The sequence below is a fragment of the Lonchura striata genome, chromosome 3 (genome assembly GCF_050655825.1).
Source record: "Lonchura striata isolate lonStrDom1 chromosome 3, ASM5065582v1, whole genome shotgun sequence".
Classification (NCBI taxonomy): Eukaryota; Metazoa; Chordata; class Aves; order Passeriformes; family Estrildidae; genus Lonchura; species Lonchura striata.
Genome location: NC_140705.1, coordinates 70,225,796 through 70,249,415, shown reverse-complemented (window position 1 = coordinate 70,249,415; position 23,620 = coordinate 70,225,796). Strand labels below are relative to the sequence as shown.

At 35.6% G+C, this 23,620-nt stretch overlaps 1 protein-coding gene across 7 annotated transcripts in view; it reads right to left on the bottom strand.

The window, feature by feature from the left end:
- Positions 1-2,840: 2,840 nt before the first annotated feature.
- The window catches only part of SIPA1L2 (signal induced proliferation associated 1 like 2), a 129,863-nt gene continuing 109,083 nt past the window's right edge, over positions 2,841-23,620 (bottom strand). For 4 of the 7 annotated variants that reach the window (XM_021527120.4, XM_085576789.1, XM_021527122.4 and 1 more), the window contains 8 exons: positions 23,231-23,455; positions 21,147-21,300; positions 18,951-19,170; positions 12,226-12,357; positions 7,697-7,750; positions 6,628-6,751; positions 4,940-5,021; positions 2,841-4,081 (listed from right to left, as the gene is read on the bottom strand). In XM_021527120.4, the coding sequence (XP_021382795.1) occupies positions 3,935-4,081; positions 4,940-5,021; positions 6,628-6,751; positions 7,697-7,750; positions 12,226-12,357; positions 18,951-19,170; positions 21,147-21,300; positions 23,231-23,455 (1,138 nt within the window). In that variant the 3' untranslated portion in view covers positions 2,841-3,934. The remainder of the gene's footprint in view (positions 4,082-4,939; positions 5,022-6,627; positions 6,752-7,696; positions 7,751-12,225; positions 12,358-18,950; positions 19,171-21,146; positions 21,301-23,230; positions 23,456-23,620) is intronic. The other 3 variants (XM_085576792.1, XM_085576791.1, XM_085576793.1) reach the window with 3 other exon arrangements.

Sequence of the window (23,620 nt, the reverse complement as noted above, 5' to 3'; positions counted from 1 at the left end):
AGACAGCAATTGACTGCAGAGTCTGCAAACCAGCAAAGATCTGCCTTGGCAAGACTGGGTGAAATTGTACCAGCCTTGCTTTCTGTTCTGTAGCCACTGTGGAGATAACACAGCAAAATACTTCGGACCTGCCACTCTATGGCTGGCCAGACCAGACACCTATTATAGAATTTTTCCTTCTGCCACTGGACTCTCTATGAGATGGAATAAAGGCAACATGGTAAAAGAGGGAAATAAAGGAAGTGCAAGGAATAAAAGGAAAGAGAGCTGTGTGCACAGAGAAAAGAGCTGAGATCAAGATTTGTATTTGCTTTTGAGTTGAAAGACATTATAGTCTTTGCTGTAGAAGAAGGAAGATGGGATGAAGAATAACTTGTTTTGGCAATAATTAATGGCTCTGATGGCTTCAAATTGTACAACACAAATTCCTGAGTTTCACTGACTTCTTTCTATATAGAACCAGTCAGCACAGAGTTCAAAAAGTGCTGCAACAATATAATGCACATAGCAATTCTCTTTTTTTCCATATGGAAAATTGTTTTCCCAACCAACTGCTCTACATTTAGCTATTTTGCATTACAAATATTCTAAACATTGTCCCACATTACTGGATTTTAGGCACAAAAAAGATGAACTATTTTGAGAATTTCTATTGAATAACACACAGAGGACTTAAATAGCTTCTGTATAAAGCTTTCACATGCTTAAACCAAATAGATTACCCTTTCAGGAACAAATAAAAAAAAAAATCCCTTGAAATTATCCCTTATGTTTGTAATAGTGGCCTCAGAAAAAAACTCTACATAACAAAATACAGTACACATTGTGATAAATGTCTCAGTAAGGATCCCTTCCATAAATATATTCATATAAATCTTGATATGTCACTTCTAGGGCAGAAGCAGAACATTTTGTAATTTTTCCATGACTGTTGTTTTTCTCTCTTACAGAAGGAAACATCTGCATCAGCTCATATTTGATTTTGGCCCCTCAGTACCACATAACATGGCTTGCTGTGCTGGGAGGACTTTGTTGATGTTTTAAATTTTTCCATATTGTGATTTTAATTCAGATCACAAACATATCTTTGAAGTCAATTTCCCAATCACCTCCACTTACTTGGCCCCAGATCATACAGAATGGTCTTAAGAGCACAGAGCCTTCAGACAGAGCCAACTTAACATGATTTCAGCCACTAAAAGGCATCCAGTCATGGAACTGGACAAGGAAGAGCCTGAAAAATCTCCAAACCCTGGGTTAGCAGCACCCTGCATCTTCCTAGTGCTCCAAACTTGTTGCTCATGTAAACATAGTCTTTGCCTTCATGTGTCTAAACCAGGCAATTTTTTTGTGAGCACAATGCTTCTAAGGGCATTATTCTTAAAAATCCCCAGTTAATTAAAATGTCCAATTAAACGTCCTTTATCTATGCCAAAACCATATTAAGGTCTCTGATAAATATTGTATCCCCATGTCACCAAAACACTAACAGCCAGACTAAAAACTTTTCCCCATGGTGAAGGTTAATTAAGGAAGAACCATGTGCCCCCAACACAAATGCTTTTGTCAGTAAAAGAAATAGGAGCTGTATAAACAAAGTTTTCTGTCGCTTTTGGAAATCAAACGTTTTTAGTTGGATGGGAAAAATGGAAAAAATAACTACTGAAGGTCCTTTTTCTGTATGTAGTTATAACTGCTGGTTTTCAATAATAACGAACTAAAATGAATATTGGACTATAAATTCTTACACAAACCTAAGTGTCCCTTCAGAGCCAGCTTACCCTCAAGTTCATTTCATTTAGCACAGCTTTTTGAAGGGAACAGACCAATCCTCACAGAAATGTGTTCACAGACAGATTGCTCACGTTGTTCAGCACCATTATTTGGCAAGGTCTGCAGCCAGATGGGTTTGCTAATGACTTCTGTAAGGTGCTTAAGTCAGAAGCTACTGTAACACATGACTGCCATGTTTAATTATCCTGTTAATACAGCTTAGTAGATATAGTTTGGTATGTAGAAGTCAGAGTTTTTGATGAAAAATAACAATACAAAATGGTCTTTTAAATTGATTATTTGCCCATATATAACCTTTCCTAAGAAGAGTCTCTTAGAAAAATTGTTACAGCAGTGATAGATATTTGTTCAATTTATAAAGCATTTCTCAGACAATGTGTACTAACAATGGACATGAAATTTTAGTTGCATGAGTTGAATATATTTTTAATTATTCAACAATTTTCCATAGGTTTGCTTGAATGAATTCAGCAGCCAAGAGGAAACTGGGATAAAACTATGGTCTTGAACTCTTTTTTTTCCCTCAGGGTAACTCAAATGTGTTAATTAGCTTAATTTCATTTTGAAAAGGTGTCCTTTTTTTGGTGTAGACCTTAAGCTCAGTACTGTCCACAAAGCATCTCACATATGCTAACATGCAATCAAATCCTCAATTGCTGGCACAAGAAGATGGCATGTTGACTGCTACAACTAACATATAAGGCAATATGAAGAAACTGAGCTTCTTTTGAACATTTTCTCCAAGATGTGGTTGTCAGTTAAAGCAGGATTTTTTTTTTTTTTTCTCCTAGGTCACTAATTAATGCCTATGAACAAACAGTTCAAACAGTTTTTGTTCACACTGGGGAAGCCACCTCCTGGGTTCCAGGATGGGATGCACCATAGAAATTAACTGTGATAATGGTGGTAACTCCTCCTCAGTAACAAGGGATCCTGGCAGCCCTGAGGGGTTGAACTGCCTCTGGTTGGAGAGCCCAGGGACTGAGCTGAACAGAAACCCGAGCTATTACTGGTAGCAATGACTTCAGATAATACAAGATAAAATATTTCAGGTTTAGATTTTTAACATTTATTAAAAAAGCAGGATGTATGTTCATTTCAAATTAAACAGTTAAAAATGTTAAAGCATACAAACAAATCAATTGTGTACTAGCAGCATCCAATTGTTAGAATTTTCTAGAACTCCTCAGTACAGTCTTGGCAAGCTCCAAATATTACAACTTGCAACCAACTGACCTCACCATAGTGCAGATAAAACAAACTTTATAAAAACAACAATTTAAGGTTAAATAAGCTTAAATAAATGTGTTAAATACAAGACACTTGATCAAAGCCTCTGTACAAAGATAAACAAATTTGGCATTGTACAACTGATTGGTTGGCTCACACCATACATGATTTCAATAATTAAGCAGTATAACTGTTTAGCTGAACATTAACTATACAAAAGTAACTGAAGTTGGGAGTGGGCTAACCCCAGTGAGCCATTTACAAGGCATGTGTATTTTTAGAAAATCAGAACACTGTTTATATTCAGGCACCATTTGTTCCTGCAAATAAATAATCTCTAATGTATCTGCATCCAAACTAGTGTTAAACACGTCAGTGCTAACATTTTATAAACACAGCTCTGTGACTATTCACTATACCTCCATTCTTATTGCTATGACAATGTGGACTGTGGAAATAAAACTACTGTACATACAAAAAAATAGAGCACCTTTTAAACATTAAAGTATATGTCTGGTTATTCTTTTTATCTTACAATACTGAAGCCCAAGCTAATTTAAATTGCTTTAACATCTTCACCAGCACACCTGAAATGCAGGAACTAAAACCCCAAATATTCCTCTTCAGGCAAGCCCCAGCCAGAGCAACTTCTAAAAATGTCTAAAATGACACTAAGGATTTTTTACATTCATCTGCACACAAACAAGTATCTGCTATTCTCTGCTTTCTTCATATGAATTTAAAGACAGGTTGCCACAGTTCTCCCTCCTTTTCAGATGAATAAAGCTGGACAGAAAATGTAGCAGAAACACCTAAAATGGATTGTGAACACAGTGAAATTATTACCCCGCTAATTCAGAAGATACAGCTGTTACATTGTTCAACTAAGCATTTTGCGGGGCCCCAACCACTAGGATTTTTTGTCTATTGTATTAAAAAACCATTCCGTAAATTTCCTCAGTTGAGCAGCTGCTGTTTGAGACTCTTCCTGAAGTCTCATGTTATCTTGTCTCAGGTGCTGCACCTCTGCTTGGAGAACTGCCTTGTCCTGTTTTTCCTGGTTAACAAAGATACAAGTTGAGCAAAGTCAGTAGTTGTGATGACAATATTTATTTTTGTTGTTAATATTTCTATGCAAGTCATGACAGCTATATTTTGTTGAGATCCCTAATTTATTCTCACAACTGTTAATTGTAAGTTATGCTCCAAATATGCTCCAACTACTTCATTCATTCCAAGAAAATTCTGCAAGCTAAAAAGAAAACTAGATGCTACTTTAATACAAAAATTAAAGGAGTTTGCACCATTTAACAAACAAACAAACAAAAAAATCAAGCATTAAAAGCATAAGAAGCTTTTAGCTATAATAAATCATATGTGAGAGCCCAAGTTGTAAGCAATTGATTTCAAGCATATGTTTAAGGAAGAACAATATCTAATTTCAAAATTTTTCCTTACATGATTGTTTTGTTATCAAAAGCAGCCTCATTTCTATTATCCTGGCAATATCTCCAGCTCAGAATTTTGACAGCAAATGAAGGACAAATCAAGTTGTTGCTACATGACCAAGGTAGCACAAGGCAACAAGGATGACAAAACTGGGGTGCTAACTACTTAGCAATGGTGCCCTGCCCATATCCTGTGTAAAATCCAAAGTACCATAAATGAAGATGAAGTGTTTCCTTTTTTCTGGGGTATGACTATTTGTAGGACTATTGGTCTGGAGTAAAGACCCATAAACTACATAGCCTTGGGCCAATTTCCTCACATAACCATTCCCACAGGACCTTCTGTACCTCAGTGCTCTGATCAACCACTGAGCTATACTGTCAGTTCTTTCAAGACCTTGATGAACTCTGTTAAAAAATAAATCTACTAAAACTGGGGAGTAGTCATGGTGGTAGTGGTATCTTACCTTTCTCAGGTCAGTTTGTAGCTGCCGGAGGATGACTTCCAGCTGGTTTACTTTTCCAGTCAGAGTACTTGGAGCATGTTCCCTGTAAAGTAAATCACTACCTTCACTTTGAGTTAGTGAAAAACATTTTCTCCCCAGCTTTAGCAGAGTTACACTTGTAGCAATAGCAAAGGAAACCAATCAGTTTAGGCATAGTTAGGAAAACAGAGACAAAAGCAGCATCAGTAAAAGACTATTAGTAGAACATAAATCCAGTCCTGCAATATCTGAAATACAACACTGCTTCTCATGCAAATCAGGCAGAAGTAGCAATGATTTTAAGAAGCAATGCTTTAGGAATGACTTGCACATACCCACAGTGCAAGTCACACTCAGTGCTCCATGGTGTGCAGGCACATTGATAGCAAGCTGCTTTCTGATAAGGACTGTACTAATCTCAAGCAAGATGCAGCAGCAATTACTGCAAACCGAAAGAGCTGTAAAGAGTTCTTTTGTCTGCTGTGCAGTAGTGTCATTTTCAGTAAAGGATAAACCTATGGCTTAATGGAGACAAATATTTTGTTTAAAGGTCAAAACACATAAAATATTGCCACAGGTTAATCAAATGCATGACTGAAGAAAAATACTGAGAATAGCTTCTGTTTTCTGAATGACAATGAGCACTGTGGGAGACAGTTCTACATACATTATAGATGCAATTAGCCATCATGTGAGTAATTGTGCCTAAAAGGGAGCAGGTGAAAGAAAAGACAGGCTTTACATTCAAAGCTGAATCAGCTGCTTCATGCAATTGCACAAATCTGACAGGTCTGCATGGCTAAAAGGGGAACATCTTTAACAGTCTTTTGCAATCCTTACTGATCGTTAGCCTTGGGAAAGATATGGACTTAAAAGTCATTGCAATAAATGTGCTTTACCATGTAAGCAAGCTAATTTGTGTAAAATTGGTTCAAATTAAAATGTGATAGTCTAACAAGCAAGAAGACTTTTCCCTCTATTTCCCATTCTTCCATTCCTACAACTGAAGAGCAAAACCAATCAACGATGTGTTTTTCTTTTAAAGCATGGTGGTGGACAGATTATACTGCTGAATCTATAACAAGAATGATCTTTAAATTAACAAGCATACTCCTTAGAGCAAGTGAAGAGTCAGGGGGAGAAAAAAGGAATCAGTTCACTCAGCACTGGAAAGAATTTGAAGAATTGGGTAGTTTGCCATAAATTCTGCAGTCCTCTGTTATAGATTCTCTTGATTAATTCACCTCCATATAAAAGAAAAACCACAGGTTTGCAAATAGCAAATCATTCCAAAGATAGGATAGACCCTTTTCCAAGGTTTGAGACATTTGCTGCCAATTAGGTTATTGCATCCTACAGAGTTGAGCTCCTATTAGTTGTTCTACTAAAATGAAAACAGAAATAAATGTAACAGAAATATTATTGTAAAGGAGGAATACAGTGAGAAATTTGATTATCTGAAACTCTGCATCTAACTTTGATCTGTGTTACAGACTATTGCAGCGAGAGAGAATTTGATTTGAAGAAGCAAAATTTTTCATAATTAAAGAAATTGTAAGTCAAGGCAAGAAGTCTGCCATACATGTATACAGGCAGTTTGACATGCAACATTAAGAGAAAATCTTTCCTTAAAATACTTCTGTGAGAAATATGCTTCAATTCTGACATACCCCACATCCTCAAGAAAATCTTTTCCATCTGGGGGACTCTCATCCAAAGGCAACTCCTGTGTTCCTTCCAAGCCCTGAACTTGCTGCATATCATTCAAGGTGCAAAAAGATGCTACTCTCTGATCTGTAAAAAAGTAACATAAGGATACGTCTAAAACTGGACAAAATAAAAGGCTATATTATAGCCATTATCCTGGTTCAGTTAGCGAAATGGATGTAGGCTTCTACATCTCAGCTTTGAAGATAATCAGCAGATATATGCACCAGCTAGTTGGCTTCCCCACACCTGCATCCAAAGGCAACCCCAAAGCAATTTTTCTATGTCTATCATCAGTAAAACGGCTTTGTCTGGACCACTTAATGTTGATATGAATAGTAAATTGGTCTTGATGAAATATGCAGAAAACCATTACAGAATTCAGGGCCACAACCAACAACAGTAATAATTCAGCAAAAAGGTTTGCATTTTTTCCATGGACTTAAAGCCTTCAGATTCCTCAGAAATCTTCATGGCTCATTTCATACTGCTTTACTGTCTCAAGCATTTGCAGAAGCTGATGGTAATCTGCATACTTGAAAACAAAAAAAATCAGACTATTTTTATCAATTGAGTTTTTATTAGAGGTATTACTAAAGCACTCTATTATCTGTATTGAATTTCACTAGAACATAATCTAACAAGCACAGATGCAATTACCTATGGATATACAGTGTGGTTGCCAAAATACATCAGTCACCACATAAGAGAAGTATGCCATGCAGATCATCATTGCACAGGAGTAAATGATGCATTCATTAGGATTTTTTTTTTCTTCTTTAAAAAAAAAAAACAACAACAACCAACCAAAATCCATATTCTGTGGAGATTGATTTAGCTTATTTCTGCCAAACAAAATCCATGTCTATAGGCTTGTATGAATTCTGGCGAGAACATGCCTGCCTTGCCCTTTCTCCCCTTGCTCTACCACCCCACCAGGCCCAAAGCTTGCATTATCATGCAAACGTGCAAACATAGGAAGTATTAAAAAAAGTTTACAAAAGGCAAAAATCATCAATCCCAGACCATCACCTAGAAACGGCGTCTGATGACAGAACGGCCCAAATTCTTCATCTGAGTCAAAACCTGGAATAAGATTTAGAATGGTCCTATAAACAAGACAGTCCATCTCCACTGGAGCAGCTGTGGCCCTTGCTGCAGTGCACACAGTGGGACGTTCCCTGTGCAATTCCTGCTGGCGCTCACTCCCAGCCTTGCCAGACCATGTCTACACAACACCAATATTACAGTAAGCACCAAGTGCCACGCCCCACGTCTCGAATAGCAACACCCAGTATTGTGACACAGCATGGCAACTTGGCAGGCTACATAAGATGACAATCCTTCAAACTCTTAAGGACATAAACAGTGAAGACAGGCTAGATCTCTTCAAATAGGAAGGACAAGTTATACCAAACGAAAATAGGAAATAACTAAAAAGCTCTTTGTTGGTTTTAAAAAATCCCTTCAGCATAGCATAGATCATGGCATAGATCACCAATTCATTCTATAATACAACGAACAAAAGTTGCATTCCTGGTTTTGTCCGGTTTCAAAGACTGCAGCACATTTCTCCTGCTTTTAGCCTTATTTCTGACTACTCAGCAAATATGAACATGACTATTCCATATGTGCTGACAGTAAGGTAAGAATATAATTTTAAATACATAATCAATGATATCATTTGCAGATTTGAAACCTAAGATAAATAGATTTACTTTGTACAGATAAATACAACTTAGTTTCCCAGATCAAACACAGTACATAGCCCAGAAACAAGACAGTGTAAACCAGCAGTCTGAAGTACACAGATAATTGATTTCACTTTCATACTATTAACATTTTCATTACAAAAACTAGTTTTTATAAAGAAAAATAAAGTGTATTTCTAGGTACAATGCTGTAGACCTAGATTCTGCTTCTTACATATAAAAGGGTTCCCTCCTATTCAATCAAAACAAAATATACATCCATGCAGAAGAAAATACATGTAAATCTCAGAACTCTTATTTTTAACTGAGATGTCACTGCCAAACTTTGAAGAGAGTCCACCCACAGAAAAGCATTTGCAAAAAATATATTGGTCTTTATATCAAAAGTTAAATAATTGACTTAGCAAGACCAAAGATGAGACAAAAATCCATGTTTACATTTACAGTAAAAGAGTCATATAGCTCTAGTCACTAATACTTTGAATCTGTATTTTCATTGTTCCAGACCACTAACAGAGGCCAGAAAAAACTCCAGGCAATTTTGATGTACTGGAATCAGAAAAAACTAAAATGAGTATAGTGCATGAAGCCACTCTCTCATTGTTAAGGTAAAGTCCACCCACAAACATATACTGACATATGCATTGAAGCAAAAAGAGTTACACGTGCATGCCCTAGAAATCATCAAATGTTAACTAAATATTGTCATTTTTACTTTTTCTAGCAGTTTAACACACTACTTTGGTTAAAATATTATGTGTCATGCTAAATGATCCACTTCTTTCTCATTTTATTATGTGTAGCATTACATTTAGCTATGAAGATTTTAAATCAAAGTATTAAAATAGCATTAATTATAATAGCACAGATGTTTCTGCAAAGATAAATTTGCATTAAGAAACACTGCATTTTGATTGGCACCAGTAGACATTCATAAAAATCACCTGGAAAAATATCAGGAGCTGAAACCACCAATTTTAATGAACAAGGACGTCAGAAGGACTGTCTTAGGCTTTTAATGCTCACAATATGACTTATCAAACACTAAACAGCTTTTTGAAAGCATAATAAAGTTTTAAATAGAACAAATAGTACAAAGTTCTATTCATAACAATATTCAATATATGTATTTGTGTCAGTTGTCTTTTATAATTACAGTAGCAGGTATGGACATCCAAAAATGCTTCTCTTTTTTGTAACCAAAACATGGAAAATATCTAAAGATATAAAAAGTCATCAGCAACATAACATATATGTTGAATGCCAGTCCTTCTTTCCTAACTTGAAGATCTATTGGAAGGATAACATAAAGAGAGAATTTAAAATAATTCTCTTATTTTCCCTTAGTCTTTTCTGGGATTTCTCCTTTTTCAAATTTGGCTTTCCAACTTATTCTAGAAACCCCCATATCTTTATCTTTACTCAGTTGAGCATCCTTTCTTTCTTTCTTTTTGGTTCTTTAACTTCTTCTTTTTCACCACAACTGTCCTCCCTCTTTTGCCATAGAGTCACATACAGTCCTATCTATTTTTTATTGCTTGTTTCAGGGATGGATACAGTAACATTACAAAGAGTATTTCCATCATGTGAACTGCTCCCTGGTTACATCTCTCTGCATTTCCCAACAAAATAAGAGACGGGATCTGGAATTAGCCTATCCATGTATGACAGAAATGGGAGAATTCCCCTTGCTACTGACTGGACTGATGTTAGCATGCGTGCAAAATATCATCTCTGGAGAAATATCAGAGTCAAAACCATGTATTGCAAAGGAAGGAGTGCAGAGTGCTAAAATAATGGTCCACTGTGCTGCAGCTTATGGGTGCTGATCCTCCACAGAGGCAGCTGAAGCAAAAACCCTTCCCTGATGCAGCTTGTGGAGTTCATGCATGCACAGCTCTCCATTACTCTGTGAAGACCATCTTAAAGATTTTCAGAAGAAGTTTGAAGTAAATATTCAACTTTGCACCAAGTTTCTTGTCAAGCAAATATTCACATGCATATATGTATAATTGATATGCAACACATTCCTTTCCAATGATCTTTTATTACATGCCTATCACTTATTCTTTTTAAAACTACTTTCAAAATGAATGACATAGGATGAAGTTGAATAAGGTTTAAAAATTCCATTCTTTGTAAAAGTTTCTAGTTGCAGCACTATGAATTTAGTCAAAACATTGTATAAATCATCTAACATATGCAAAGATGTCTCTACTGTAGAGTCCTAAACAGAAAATAATTATATTCCTTCATACAAAAATAGATTATTTTTACTACTCAAATTCTTACAATAATTCAAAAAACATCTAATAAATAGCTTCTGTCTTACAACTCAGACCATCAGTTCTTCAGCATTATCTACAGATATATCTAAGTTATTTGCAATTAAAACCCAACAAGTTAATACCCTTCCTCTCTAGGATACAGCACTGTGGGTTGGCTGTATTGCTCTACCTCTCATTCTCAAATTCAAATGTAATTATACTTACATAACACTTACCAAAGTGAAATTATTTTAATCATGATACTAGGTAATAAAAATAATGAAAATCTATTAGTTTTCAAGGAAAGATAAAAATAGAGGAGCATAGCAGGTACAGAATGATCTTTCACTCAGCTGAACTCAACATTTTTATTAGCATTTAAAAATATTCTTCAAGTACAAAGTTACAGAGCTAGTCACTTACTGATGCAAGCCTTTTTTCAGTAGTTTAAGATGTCAGTAACAAATAGTAGGATGTTTCCTGAGCAATCAAACATAGGAATCCATGGGAAGAACTGTCAAGGTTCTCAGTGTCACAGTATTTCCTGCCAGCTACCACAGCCATGCTTGAGTAGTATTGAATAGTAATGAATGCACAGCAGGTCAAGGAATAATACAGTTCTTCAAATTCCTAATCATTGCTGTTGGTTTAGGTTTTCACAATGCCATTTAAATTAGTGTAACAAGCAATTCTGAAAAGCTTTAGTCAAAGTGAACATTAATCACTACTCTGGGAAGGAATCAGGAATCAGAAAACTGATTTCCATGGTTTAGAAAAGTTAAAAAAGATCCAAGTCACTAACTTCACAGGCAGTTTTCACAAAGTTATGACCTGTATCTTATACAACGATGACTGTGGTAACACCATCCTTATTTATAGATTACACTCAGGAACGCAAGCAACACTGGTTAATAAATGTCAGACATTTTAGGACAGCACTAAGAAAACACCCCTCAAACAACAAAACACAAACACTCAAATGCGAAAATTCATATAAACACTCAAACCAACATCTGTTTTCTCTGTTTAGACATTAAGTGTAGGTTTAGCTCTCATCATTATGTGGATGAGATTTTTTCTTGGTTAATCTGGTTCCATAATTTAATAAAGCAAACCCGGTCTATATCCTGCACCCCAAATCCTGCTGCTGGAAAATATACTGTACATTTCTCCTGGTTTTCAAGGGCTTATTAAAACTGAGATGGACCACAACGCCATTTGGATTATATATGACAGTTTATAAACACAACACAACAAACTCTGTGTTACTCCCAGTTTCATTTTAAACATCTAACTTAAATGTTTTGAGCCTCTCTTTCAAAGATCTGATGTTGCAATTGATTACAGAAGAAACTTAGGCACTAAATGGAAGAATTGCATCTAAAATGGATATAGAGAGTATCATAAAGACCCCAAATTTTCAGTGACAATCTCCCACACTGAGAATTGATACTGCCAAAAGAACTAAAGGGCTACAGAGGCAAACACTGGATTTTTGTAATTCAAAATGTGGCTAAACAATATATATTTAAAAAAAAAAAAGTGTACTGAACATTGATCTTTATTCAAATTTTCCTGTTACCTTCAAACGCTCGTGCAGCATCTACCAGGTGAGACCAGTCTAGCCCTGTGGCAGTGTCTGGCAGGGGCATCAGGCCAGGATCATTGAATTTGGCTTTATCAGATAAGGACCCATCTGAGAACCAGAATTCATCTAAACAATAAACACAATAATTAGTCTTCCTATAAAAATTATGTACAATTAATTTTGAAGCTACTGTAATGATCTGTAAAAAATGTATAAGCAAAAAGCCCTTATCTTCATTTCCCTTGTGTTTATCTTTTCCTGTTCAATACTCAGTATGGGTGGAACAATCTCTAAATGTTGGCAAAGTAAGATGGCAAATTTTTAAGGGGTATTTTTTGGGTGCCACTGCACATGGTGTGTTGCTCACATTTTCACATGAACACTGTGTGAGTAGGTAACATCCATTCAAAGCACAGCATATTAAACCTGAGCGCTGAGCCAAAAAGTTGCTAGATACACCAAGTTATATTTATGAAGCAATATGAAAGATATTTACATGCAGAATTTTACTCTGAAACTGAAAATATTCCTGTTCCAGAAGAAATTAAAAAGAAAAAAACTGCTTTTCTTTTAATGCATTTGTAAATTCTAGCCTATATCCAGATTTCCCTTTCATATTGAAAACATTACCCTATTAGTTTAACATCTGCAGCTGTATCTCTGGGGATGCAAGACTTGGATGAGATTTCAGAGTGAGCTGTAACACACTGTAAAAGGTACACAGATCATATATTAAATGAAATATATACACAAACTGTTCAAACAAACCTTTCAATTATGCATACTCTAGAATATACTACAAATACACATTTTAGTAGAGGAGATACTAATTTTCATTATTTTCTTGAATATCTTTACATGTTCCTAATTTGTCCATAATAATCTTCACTCTGATCAATGTGAATATGTTAAAAAGAATACTGAATAGACACTCAGAGTTTCTTAAAACTGATCATAAACCAAAAATATTATTTGCAACATTACATCTTAACCATAAAGCCAGCAGTGGAATATAATAATTTCATCACATAGTATAGTCAGACAAAGAGTATTTTTGCTCCAAACATATCCACTCCAATGAAACAAAAAAGTCAAAAGCGTAATTTTTCATCAAGTATTTCAGGAGGAAATTTCCTGAATTTCACTGGAATCTAGTCATTTCAGTAATTTAAACTGTAATACCTAGGATGAGTATTTTTTCCCAGGAAAAGACCAAACACAAAAAACAATGAAGGAAGGAATGCATTCATACAAATGGAAGATACATTATTGTTTAAGGAAATGGCATGCTGTCATTGTGCTGATATTAATGTCCATTTGACTTAAAGATTCTGACCTAGAAATCCAAAGAGAGTAGGCTGTTACAAAGCATTCCACTGCAGAGATCGAAGCATATGATATGCTCTATTCTTTGCAGAAACCTTGCTTAAAAATAATACAAAATATGAGGAAAAATAAAGTGAAGGGGGCTCAGAATCCTCTGCCAAAAATTAGGACATCCTGCAGAAGAGGTAGAAATTCTGTTTACTGTGGAATTTATCTTGTTCTACACTTTTATGAAAGATGCAGTATTGTTACATTACACTTGGAAGTGGCTTGAGAAAACTGTAGAAATGTCCTCAATACCTACTCTTAGTATGTAAAATGGATGTTATATGAAATGGAAAATATAATATAGACATGTATTCTACTCATATATCTGTACTAAGATTTTATTTTCAGTTCTGTATAAACATACATAAAGCCTTACCTAAGGCTACCTTTGTGCAAATACATTGAAAGCTGAGAGTCAGAGCAGTTTCTGAACTTCTGTATATGACTTGGGAATGGTAAGAAACTTATTTGTGCGAGTACAAATGTTTCATACATCCCTGTTGTGGAAAATAGACAGAATACCTTATTTGAAAGACTGGCAAGCCAGCTTTTGGTTCTAGACCAGCAGGCAGGCCCTAAGGGACAGCCCTTGCTTTTGTGTGATCAGCCTGGAGAGGCTGATTGTGAAACCTGTCAGAAAGAAGCCTGCTCCCAGCGCGATGCTGCCAGCTCTCCAAATTAAAGTGTAGGAGTGATATATTCACCAGTAGTCATCCTTCATTATGCATTGTCTCTTTGAGAACCTCAGTTCACCTTAGGGTGGATCCTACTCAGTCCTGCATAAGCCCTGACAGAGCCTGTCAGAGTAGAGATTTGAATATTGATAGCTCTGAAAATGCAAGTGTTCATGCTGATGGCTGAAAGTGTAAGTGGAATAACTGAACAGGCATGAGTATGCCACCACAGAATAATTCATTTTCAAGACATAAATTGTGTTCTTCTGCAATGGGGGAGCAAAAAGAGGGGGAAGAAGAAAAAGAATAAAAATACCAAATATGAGCTCTAATGATACAGGCCTTTGTGCCTTTGAATTTCAGAGAATATTGTTTGCTTTCCAGGAATGATCTAGGTAAGAAGAATTATTTCTAGCCTCCTGTATTTGCATTTATTCCCTGCTCCTCTTACCTTCCTGTTGCCTTATTCTGTTTGTGTAGGACTGCCACATCAGCAGCTGTTGCCTCATTCCCTTTTTGATTTGTGCAAAGGTGGCAAGTGATTAAGCATGCCTACCTCTGTGTGTCCAGAAGGACATGCCTGATCTAGTAGGCCACTACTTCACTGTGCATTAGGTTGACTTTTGAAGCAACACAATTTCCTTTGAGGAAACATTTTCAGTGTTATCTTCAGATTTAAAGATTATTTTATTTGTTGTACTTCTCTTGGTATAAATTTATTAATCTTGTAGTTTCTGGTCTTTTCAGTTGTGTCAATTCCTACACTTAGGAATTTTATTTCTTTTTATTACTGATGCATAAAAGTATAAAGCATTATCAAGAGTCCCTATTTTCACCAAAATTACGTGGTCAGTTCAGTTTCCAATACACCTCGTGAAACTGGTAGTTATTGGTCCCACATACAGCCATATTCAAAAAGTAACTAGTTATGCAGAAAGAAGATTCACCTGACTTAACCTATTTTACTTCCAAGACAATTATCCTGCTTCAGTTGGAACTGCTACTTTTGTGCAGAGATTGTAGATCATGAAAAAATTATCTGCTACGTACTCCTTGCTTCAAACTAGACATGTCATTTAACAAGTAAATTCTCTCCAAAGCAGCTGCAGGTGAAGAAATATATCAAATCTCACACAAATGTAAATCCCACACTCTGTGGGATGTCTGTTTTTCTTTCCTGCAATCAATAATTATTTCTCTATAGTCTTCCTAAGCAACAGCTTCTGCCTGCTGAACCCTTCCCTTCTTTAATATTGCCTAGGGTTGCCCTGCTTCAAGGATGCCAGCCTGCTCATAGGCTCTCATGCACATGTGCTTCTGATAAGCACTTTTTCCTTCCCTTCTCTTACTGAAGATAGCCTCATGTTCTAATAATGTGAACCCTTCACTGTGTGAGAACAGGTAACACCAAACATGTTCACCTTTGGTTGTGTGAATTAATCCTTTATCAGCTTGCTGACAAATTGATTTCCAAACAGCTACCATTGCACATCACCAATATACAGTGATGCTCCTTCATTTTAACATTGCTTCTTATCAACAAGTTTAGTCTTGGATTGAAGCTAACATGGGTAGTAAGGCAGTTTGAAGATAAGACTTTCATCTATGAACATAGTTGTAGAAACAGTTCCTGCACTTCTGGCAGCCTTTTCCCTATGCCATGTATAACTTTTAGAATTTGTCATTATATCACTGTAAAATATTTCCTTCCTCCTCACTGCAACTATCCTGCACTCTGCTTCTTTCCTCACAGCACAGATACATCCTGCCAGTTTATAAGTTTAGGGCATTTTCTTTCTCCTCTCTTTTTGTGTTTCATGATAGAATGGACCATGGTGACTGATATGTAAATCAGATTGTCTCCACGTGTCTCCCTGGGTTCCCCAATTAAGTTATTACACTAGTTCAGTATCAGTGGTTCTCATTGTTTTAATTCTTTCCCACTCATTCACCTGCCATGAATTTGCAAGAAGGGCATAGATTTGTACCTCAAACTGCATTTAGAATCACTCAGTATGAACAGCACCATCTCAGTCAGAGAATCCTTAGTGTCCCCAAGGTAAAGTTCCAGAGTTCTTACACAAATTCTCCCTTCTTGTTTAAGTTAAAAATTAGATAAAATTAAATGAATATTTCTACATTTGTGTACTGTTTGAAATCAACAGCACTGGATTGTCAGACTTGGCAATTCAGGCTTTACTGAAAGCAACTCTTTTTCATGTCACTTCCCTTGTGATAAAAAAATAATTAAAAAGTCCTATAGCTTTACTTTTCCCATCATCTTCTTACAGCCAGAGGAAGTTTCTGTTTCTTTATTTGTGTGGTCATTTTGTCTCATAATTTTGATTTCTCAGTCAGCTGAAAGCCTTCAGGGCCACCTATTACTCTTTGCTTTTGCTGCTGCCTTGCTTACGTATTAATCACACTTTTTTCCTTGCTAGAGGGGTCTCATGAGATTTGGTGCTGCCACAGTATTTCATGCTGAATAATGTGCAAGAATATACCTTTCTAAAATTGATTTCAGCCAAAATCATGCTATTTCCACTGATATCTATAAGCATTAAAAATCAGTAAAATTAAAATGCTTTGAGATCATACACACAAAAGACATTACTATGACAGGATATGAATCCTGATATCTGAAACTACAACCTTATGTTAAAACTATAAATGAAAAAGAAACCTCTCACATCACTGATGTAGAATACAAATACCTACTAGTCACTGACTACATAAAACCTTTCTAAAAAGAGACAAAGTTAGTTTCTCATATGGAGATACTGACGAACTTTATTTTTGAAACATTGGTGGGCAAGCCATGATGTGGTTTTTTTCCGAAGTAATTTCAGATAACCAATTAAATCATCCCTGAAACAAACACCACCAAATATTCTATATAGCTGGCATTGATAAGCACTTCTAAAATACAGAACCAGAAAATAGAGGTTGCATATGAAAACAGCACAAATTGTCTTGGATCAGTTTTTGACTGACAGGATATTGATTTCATGGGGTTTTTTTCTAGTTATATATATGCATATATATATAGCTTTCTGAATCTAAGAAGCAGCAAGAATGAAATATTAGGTGTCTAAGACAGAACTAATACAAAATCCACTAAACTATCACTGCTGGAGGAGCAGCATAAAGCTTCAATGTACACAGTTAATTGCCTTGTGCCAATCTCCTGAAGAAAATCAAGCTGAAGGTTTGATCTCATGGCATATTTACACACACAAGAAATGGCTCTAAAAAACAAGGCCTTACATAGAAAAAAAAAAAATACAATCAGGATGCCTGTGTACTATACAGCTCCCTCATAGACTAAAAAAATCTACTGAATTAATTTCCAGTGAAAGAAAATGGATCTCCACTTGCTATCCATACAAGAATAGGATCCTCTCAGATCATGCATTCCATTCTGAGGCAGGAATTTGGCACTCGTCTGAGATACCAATTTAAAATTAACCATTGGTTAGTGACCAAAACTTGGTCTCATGGTTGAGGCCACTCTAACTAGAAAAGTGTTTTGTATATAAAGCTTATTTCTCAAAGCTAGGAGACGACTGCTAGTTCCTGAAGGACATGATGAATGACAGAGCACTTTCTGTTGCTACTTCTTTTAAATAATCTGGCTGCATTCTCCCTGGACATGGGCCTAAAATGTCCTTAATGCTTTCAAGAAATTCACCTACAGCTTCTTAACTATGGACTTCAGCGTCCATTTTATAAATTGCAGACAGCTGTGATACAAAATTAGAGTAGCTAAAGAAAATACTTTTTTTTCCAGATTGCTTGTCAACTCCAGGTATCCACTATATGTCAGCCTAAACTAACTGAGAAGCATATAAATTCAGCATTTTTTAAAAAAGAATTCACTCTCATTAAGTAAAAAAAAAAATAAATAGGCATTTAACTTAAATATACATATCTGTCTCTGTAGATTTGGGCTTTACATTCAATTTTTTTTTTTTTAATTACTACAAACTTCATAGCTCATCCTGGAATTATTGCAAGCTAAGCAGATAATAAAAAATTCACAAGTAAAAAAACACATTCATAAAATAGTTTTAACTTAGCACCCCAGACCACTCTTCTGCTGCCATTAAAACTGAAATGTCATTTGTAAAGGTTTTACTAATGCGTTAAAAAAAAGTACCAGCAAATTCAATTTGGAAATAGAAGTCAAAGTCAACATTTATTGCACATTTCCTTTTAAAATGTTACTAAAAGGATTATCTAAACAAATATATTTGTGGATATATATTTCAAATATATTTGTGAATATTTCAACAATTTTAATGCACATAAAATTAAAAAAAAAATCACCAAACAACAAAAAACAGGCCAGCTTGGCTTAATTAGGTCACCACTGGAAAATAAAATAACTAAAATTATCTTCAGACAAAGGTTTTTTACCTATCAGTGGTCTCATGAAAATTCTTTGAGAAGTAAAGTCAATGTTGTCTCCAAACATGATAAATATGAATTGAAATAATGGCAAGCATGAGCATTTACCACTGACCAAATATGTTTTACTAGGGTAGCTAGGGCAGTGACTTGACATTTCTTAATTTCACTTTAAAAGTAAAATCTCACTTAATACTTGGTGATTCTTTTTAGTTTACTACAAAGATTCCAAACTCAGCAACAACAGTGACAATGACTTACTTCTCAGATTTCCCATTCCAGGAGTCAGGCTCATTCTGGGCGGCAGCGTGCTGTGGTACGGTGGAGTGGTGCTGAACAAGATGTCATTTGGCAAGGCCTGGTCTATCATGGAGCTTCGAGAACTGGCATAGGAAGATCCCCTTCGATTGCTACATATGCTTTCATCAGAGAGGGTGCGGTACAGCGTCCTCCGTGGGGAAAGGTTTCCATAAAATGAAAACTAAAGATAAAAACAGGAACATGTATTGCTGGTTGAAGTGATTCATACAATCATAGCCTCATCATCAGTTCTTGGGAGTGTTTTTCTGGACAGGCACTCTGGAATTCTTGAACCACTACAGAAGACAAGAGATTTCTTCTGCCATATCAGATCTACTGAGGCCTCAAAAGTGTTACTGAATTAAATATTCAGATTTCCTCTCAATATTTTGGAACATATCACCCTGGATTAATCAGATACCGTGCAGTTTTAGCAACAATGAAATGTTAAATGAAAACTTCACAGCCTTATGAGAGCAACATTTTACAGAAGTGTATATAAGGTTACCAACTCTGGCAAACATGTATGCAAGACTATACACAGAACTGTTTGATTTTAATTTGAAATGACCATGCTTTACTGTTAAACATTCTGAACTGATATATGCTGCCACATAATTCATTGGATGATAAAAATTACTTGAGACTCTGCATCTCTCTGGATATCACATAACAGGCTTAGAAAAGAGGGTAACAGGGATCAGTGAAAACTGCTTACGCATTTCAAAAAATTACTTCGACCACAACTGAAATAGCTACAGTAAAACAAGATGCTCCTGTATTGTAAAGCTGGACCATTCCACTTAGTAATTTCTCATCAGTGCAAACAGTTTTCAGTGCATCTACAAAGCACAGTTAATGCCTTAATTATTTTGTCCTGCATACAAGAGTTACATGTTTCTTTGTAATTAATTGTGCGTTCCATGTTCCCTATGCAGAACAAATGCTTAAGAGAAATAGCTTTTGCAAACACTGAATATAGCGTAGAACCTCACATATTCAGGAAATTAATTTCTGACTTCACTGTCAAAGGTAACTGGCTCACCAATATCAAGGTACTACCCTGCATGTAGGCACAGCCACTGACTGTACACTGCCAGCTCCCAGTGGCTGGGGCTCCCAGTGGGTCAGGGCCCATGGTCTCACTTCCTTAACTTTTGTTTAGGTGCCTTGGAGAGGAAGGGGATAGCAGTCATTTATCTCAGCCACACCTCCCCTCTCTTTCTTGATTCTTATTTAAGCAGCCAGAAACACTGGCAGTTCTTGGAATCTTCACAAAACCCCTGCAATTATTGTATCAATCATAAATCATAAAAACCTCTAGGACCTGGCCCACAAAAATTCAAGCATATATAATGCACACTTAACATACCTCATATTATAAAACATATATGAGCTGAATTTTAAATTCAACTCTGCACTTAAAAGTTTCCCATATGTTACTTTTTTTAAGACACGATGATTATGCTATTTAGCATACTGTATAAACACAGCGGGTTAAGAGAGCATTGACTTAATATGGAAGTGTGACAAATATCTCAAGTAATTTAATTCTTTGTTCTTTATTCCACATTAAGCATAGCATTCAGAACCATTTACTTTGGGGAGCAGCAAATTTTAAGATCACTATCCACTTACTGTGAGCTATTAAGCATTACCAACTGTCTTCATACTCTAAAGATTAGATCCAGGCTCTCCAGTAGCACTGACAATTGTGCCTTCTGAGAAGCTGCCACTGATACCTACATGAAGCTGACTTGGATTTCCAGCAGAATTGTTAGTACTATTACAGGGCAGAGGAAAGTGGGCTTCATGTGTTTTAATATCACACAAGATGTACAAATTTAGGCCTCCTTCCTTGAAAATGTCACTTTTAACCTTCCAAATTATAATGAAGTTGCTCAACCTACACCCACCTCTGGTCAAGCTAAGCAAAGACATACTTAAATTAATACTGGATTTTATAGATAATTATCAAACTAACATTTCCCATTCTTGCGGAAAATGATATTTTGGGACTTATGGTCATCCCCATACAATAAACTTAGCTTGTACAAAACAATATTGCACTCTGTGTAGCAATTTTGGGCATACCAGAAACCCATTTCTAAGGTTACTGAAAGACTGAAACACATAGAGCCAAAGAATGTAGCCAACCTTTCTTCTCCCTTCCTCCATAGAGAGGCTGTCTGGCAGCATCAACTTCAGAAAATCTTCTTTGGACAAGACTTGCTGGCTTTCAACAATAGCATTCCTGACAGAAGTTTGGAGTGGACTCGATGCAGACACAGCATCAATATCATCATACACTCTGTTGAGAAAATGGATGTTTTTAGCAAGAAATTGGATTTGAAGACTGCAATCATTTTCTGTCAAAGTGAAAATTGTTAGAATTATCTCCTGACACAGCACACTGTTTAGAATTTTTTTTTTTATCACTTTACCTTTATGAAATTGTTTGTGTGTACAAAATGAAATTCTTAAACCACTGAGAAATGGAGTTTAGGAATACTAAAGAACAATTTAAAAAAGCATAATCCTTATTTCTCCTATCACGCCTCTCTTTTTTTTAAACACCACACTTCTCTATCAATACAAAAGTTATATTTATTTCAACATTTTCAAAGGTCCATCATTAAATAATTTAACTTTTACTTCCATAGCAAATGTAAAAAAATCAATATTTTATAGTACAATATTGCATCCAGCTTCACAATCTGGTAAAGTTACTATGGTCATCACAGCAATGTTTGGAAGTGCATTGGCAATCAATTGCCCAGTTTAAGTATATTTTATAATCAGCAATTTCATAAAGCTATTTAGATAAACAGGTGTCTTCTTTAATTATCAGTACATAAGAATCTAGTTACAGTGAACAAAAGACTGTCAAACTGAATTATTAACTTTCAGCTCCTTCCAGTGAGAGAGACAGGACTTTAACAGGTTTGCTCTGAGAATGCAATGGAATGAACTGGAGACTCCAACTCACAGAGAACACACACTGGAAGCCATTGCTCTGCCAAGTGCAGCCTCATCAGTGACTGTCTTCAGTACAGAGAAAATAAGCTTTGCTATGGTAAAGTGTAATTCTCAGTGAATTATAAGCTACAGTGGCACAATATTCAGCAATTGACCTGATATTCATCATCACTGCTAATTAGAGATGCTATTTTATTTCAATATAATTATCCTCAGAGAGATATTTCCTCACTGTGATATAGAGAGTTTTCCTAGAAAGAAAGAGGTGAGGCAATACTGTATGCCACAGAAAAATCTGAAAATATTTTTTTATATAGGAAGTGTTGTCATATTAAATTCATAGTTCATTAACAGAACTATATTTCGAAGATAATTTTCTAAATTGCCATTGTTTCAGTCTAAATACCCAGATTCATGATGCAATTTTATTTTAAGGCTGCCATTCAAAACAAGGAAGCATTGTTTCAGTAGTTCATTGATTTCAAAATAAAAAAAAACCTGTGGGAAACACTGAGGATAGTCCACTATAATTTAAATACTACTATGACCAAACAATTTATGTAATTAAAACATTGTGGGGGAGAAACAAAATCACCTCTATGTTAACCAGGACAGGAGGGTAGTAACCCCTTCTACTTTTGAAAATTAGGAATTTAAGAGCTTTACTTCAGATTCATATTTCATAGCATATATATTCTAGCATATATTTTTAAATAATACTCTTGCCATAAATACACACACATATCCAAAATTTGGTATTAGATAAAAATAACCCGTTCCCATTAAACAAAGAATAATCCAAATTAAACATTTGAAAATGTTACATCTGGTACTACATGCCATTTGGTCAATTTATTGAGATAGACAGTGGCTGGCTATAGTTTATTGAGACACAGCACCAAAAAAAGAAAGCAAGGACATTATCCACTACAATGATTTTGAAGCCAGCAGGAATTTCAAGGTAAACTTCAAACAGCAGATCCAAACATTACTTTTTACGGATACACCACTGTGAAAATATTATCTCTCTACATTTGAGATACTGCATGTTTTCCTTTGAGTTCAAGCCTTTTTCTTCCACCTAAGACAACACATTTCTCATGAACTATTCCAGTTTTAAGCTTCATTAGACACATAAAATTACAGAAAAAAAACCCCTAAACATTTAAAGGCAAATCAGAATCTGTAATTTTTTTCTGTCCTATTTTAAAATTGATTTTCACTACCCTTCTTCCCCCAACAAAATAAAACAGAGTGCTTACTCATGACATTCTGAAACTTCAGATTCTTCAGGTGTAGGACTTCCTTCTGATTTTTTCCATCCAATGACATATTTACTCACTGCTCCTTGTCTGTGGTAGGATTTTGAAATCGAACCAGACATCTGCTGACTACTATTCTGTGACACTATATAAACTTTGGAGGTATCTAGGGAGCCACTCTTTTTAGAGCAGTGCGTTGATGGGCTTCCTGAATGATGTGACCCACTGGAAAAGTGAACAAAACACACAAAAGGAAAAATTAAACATGCTATGCAACAACAAATCAGAAACACTTCGCCTGGTATGCAGCAATAATTACCACAGTTAAGTTTTGCTGAAGGTTAAAATCAATGAAGCAAAATTGGCACAATAATTTTCTAAACACCAACT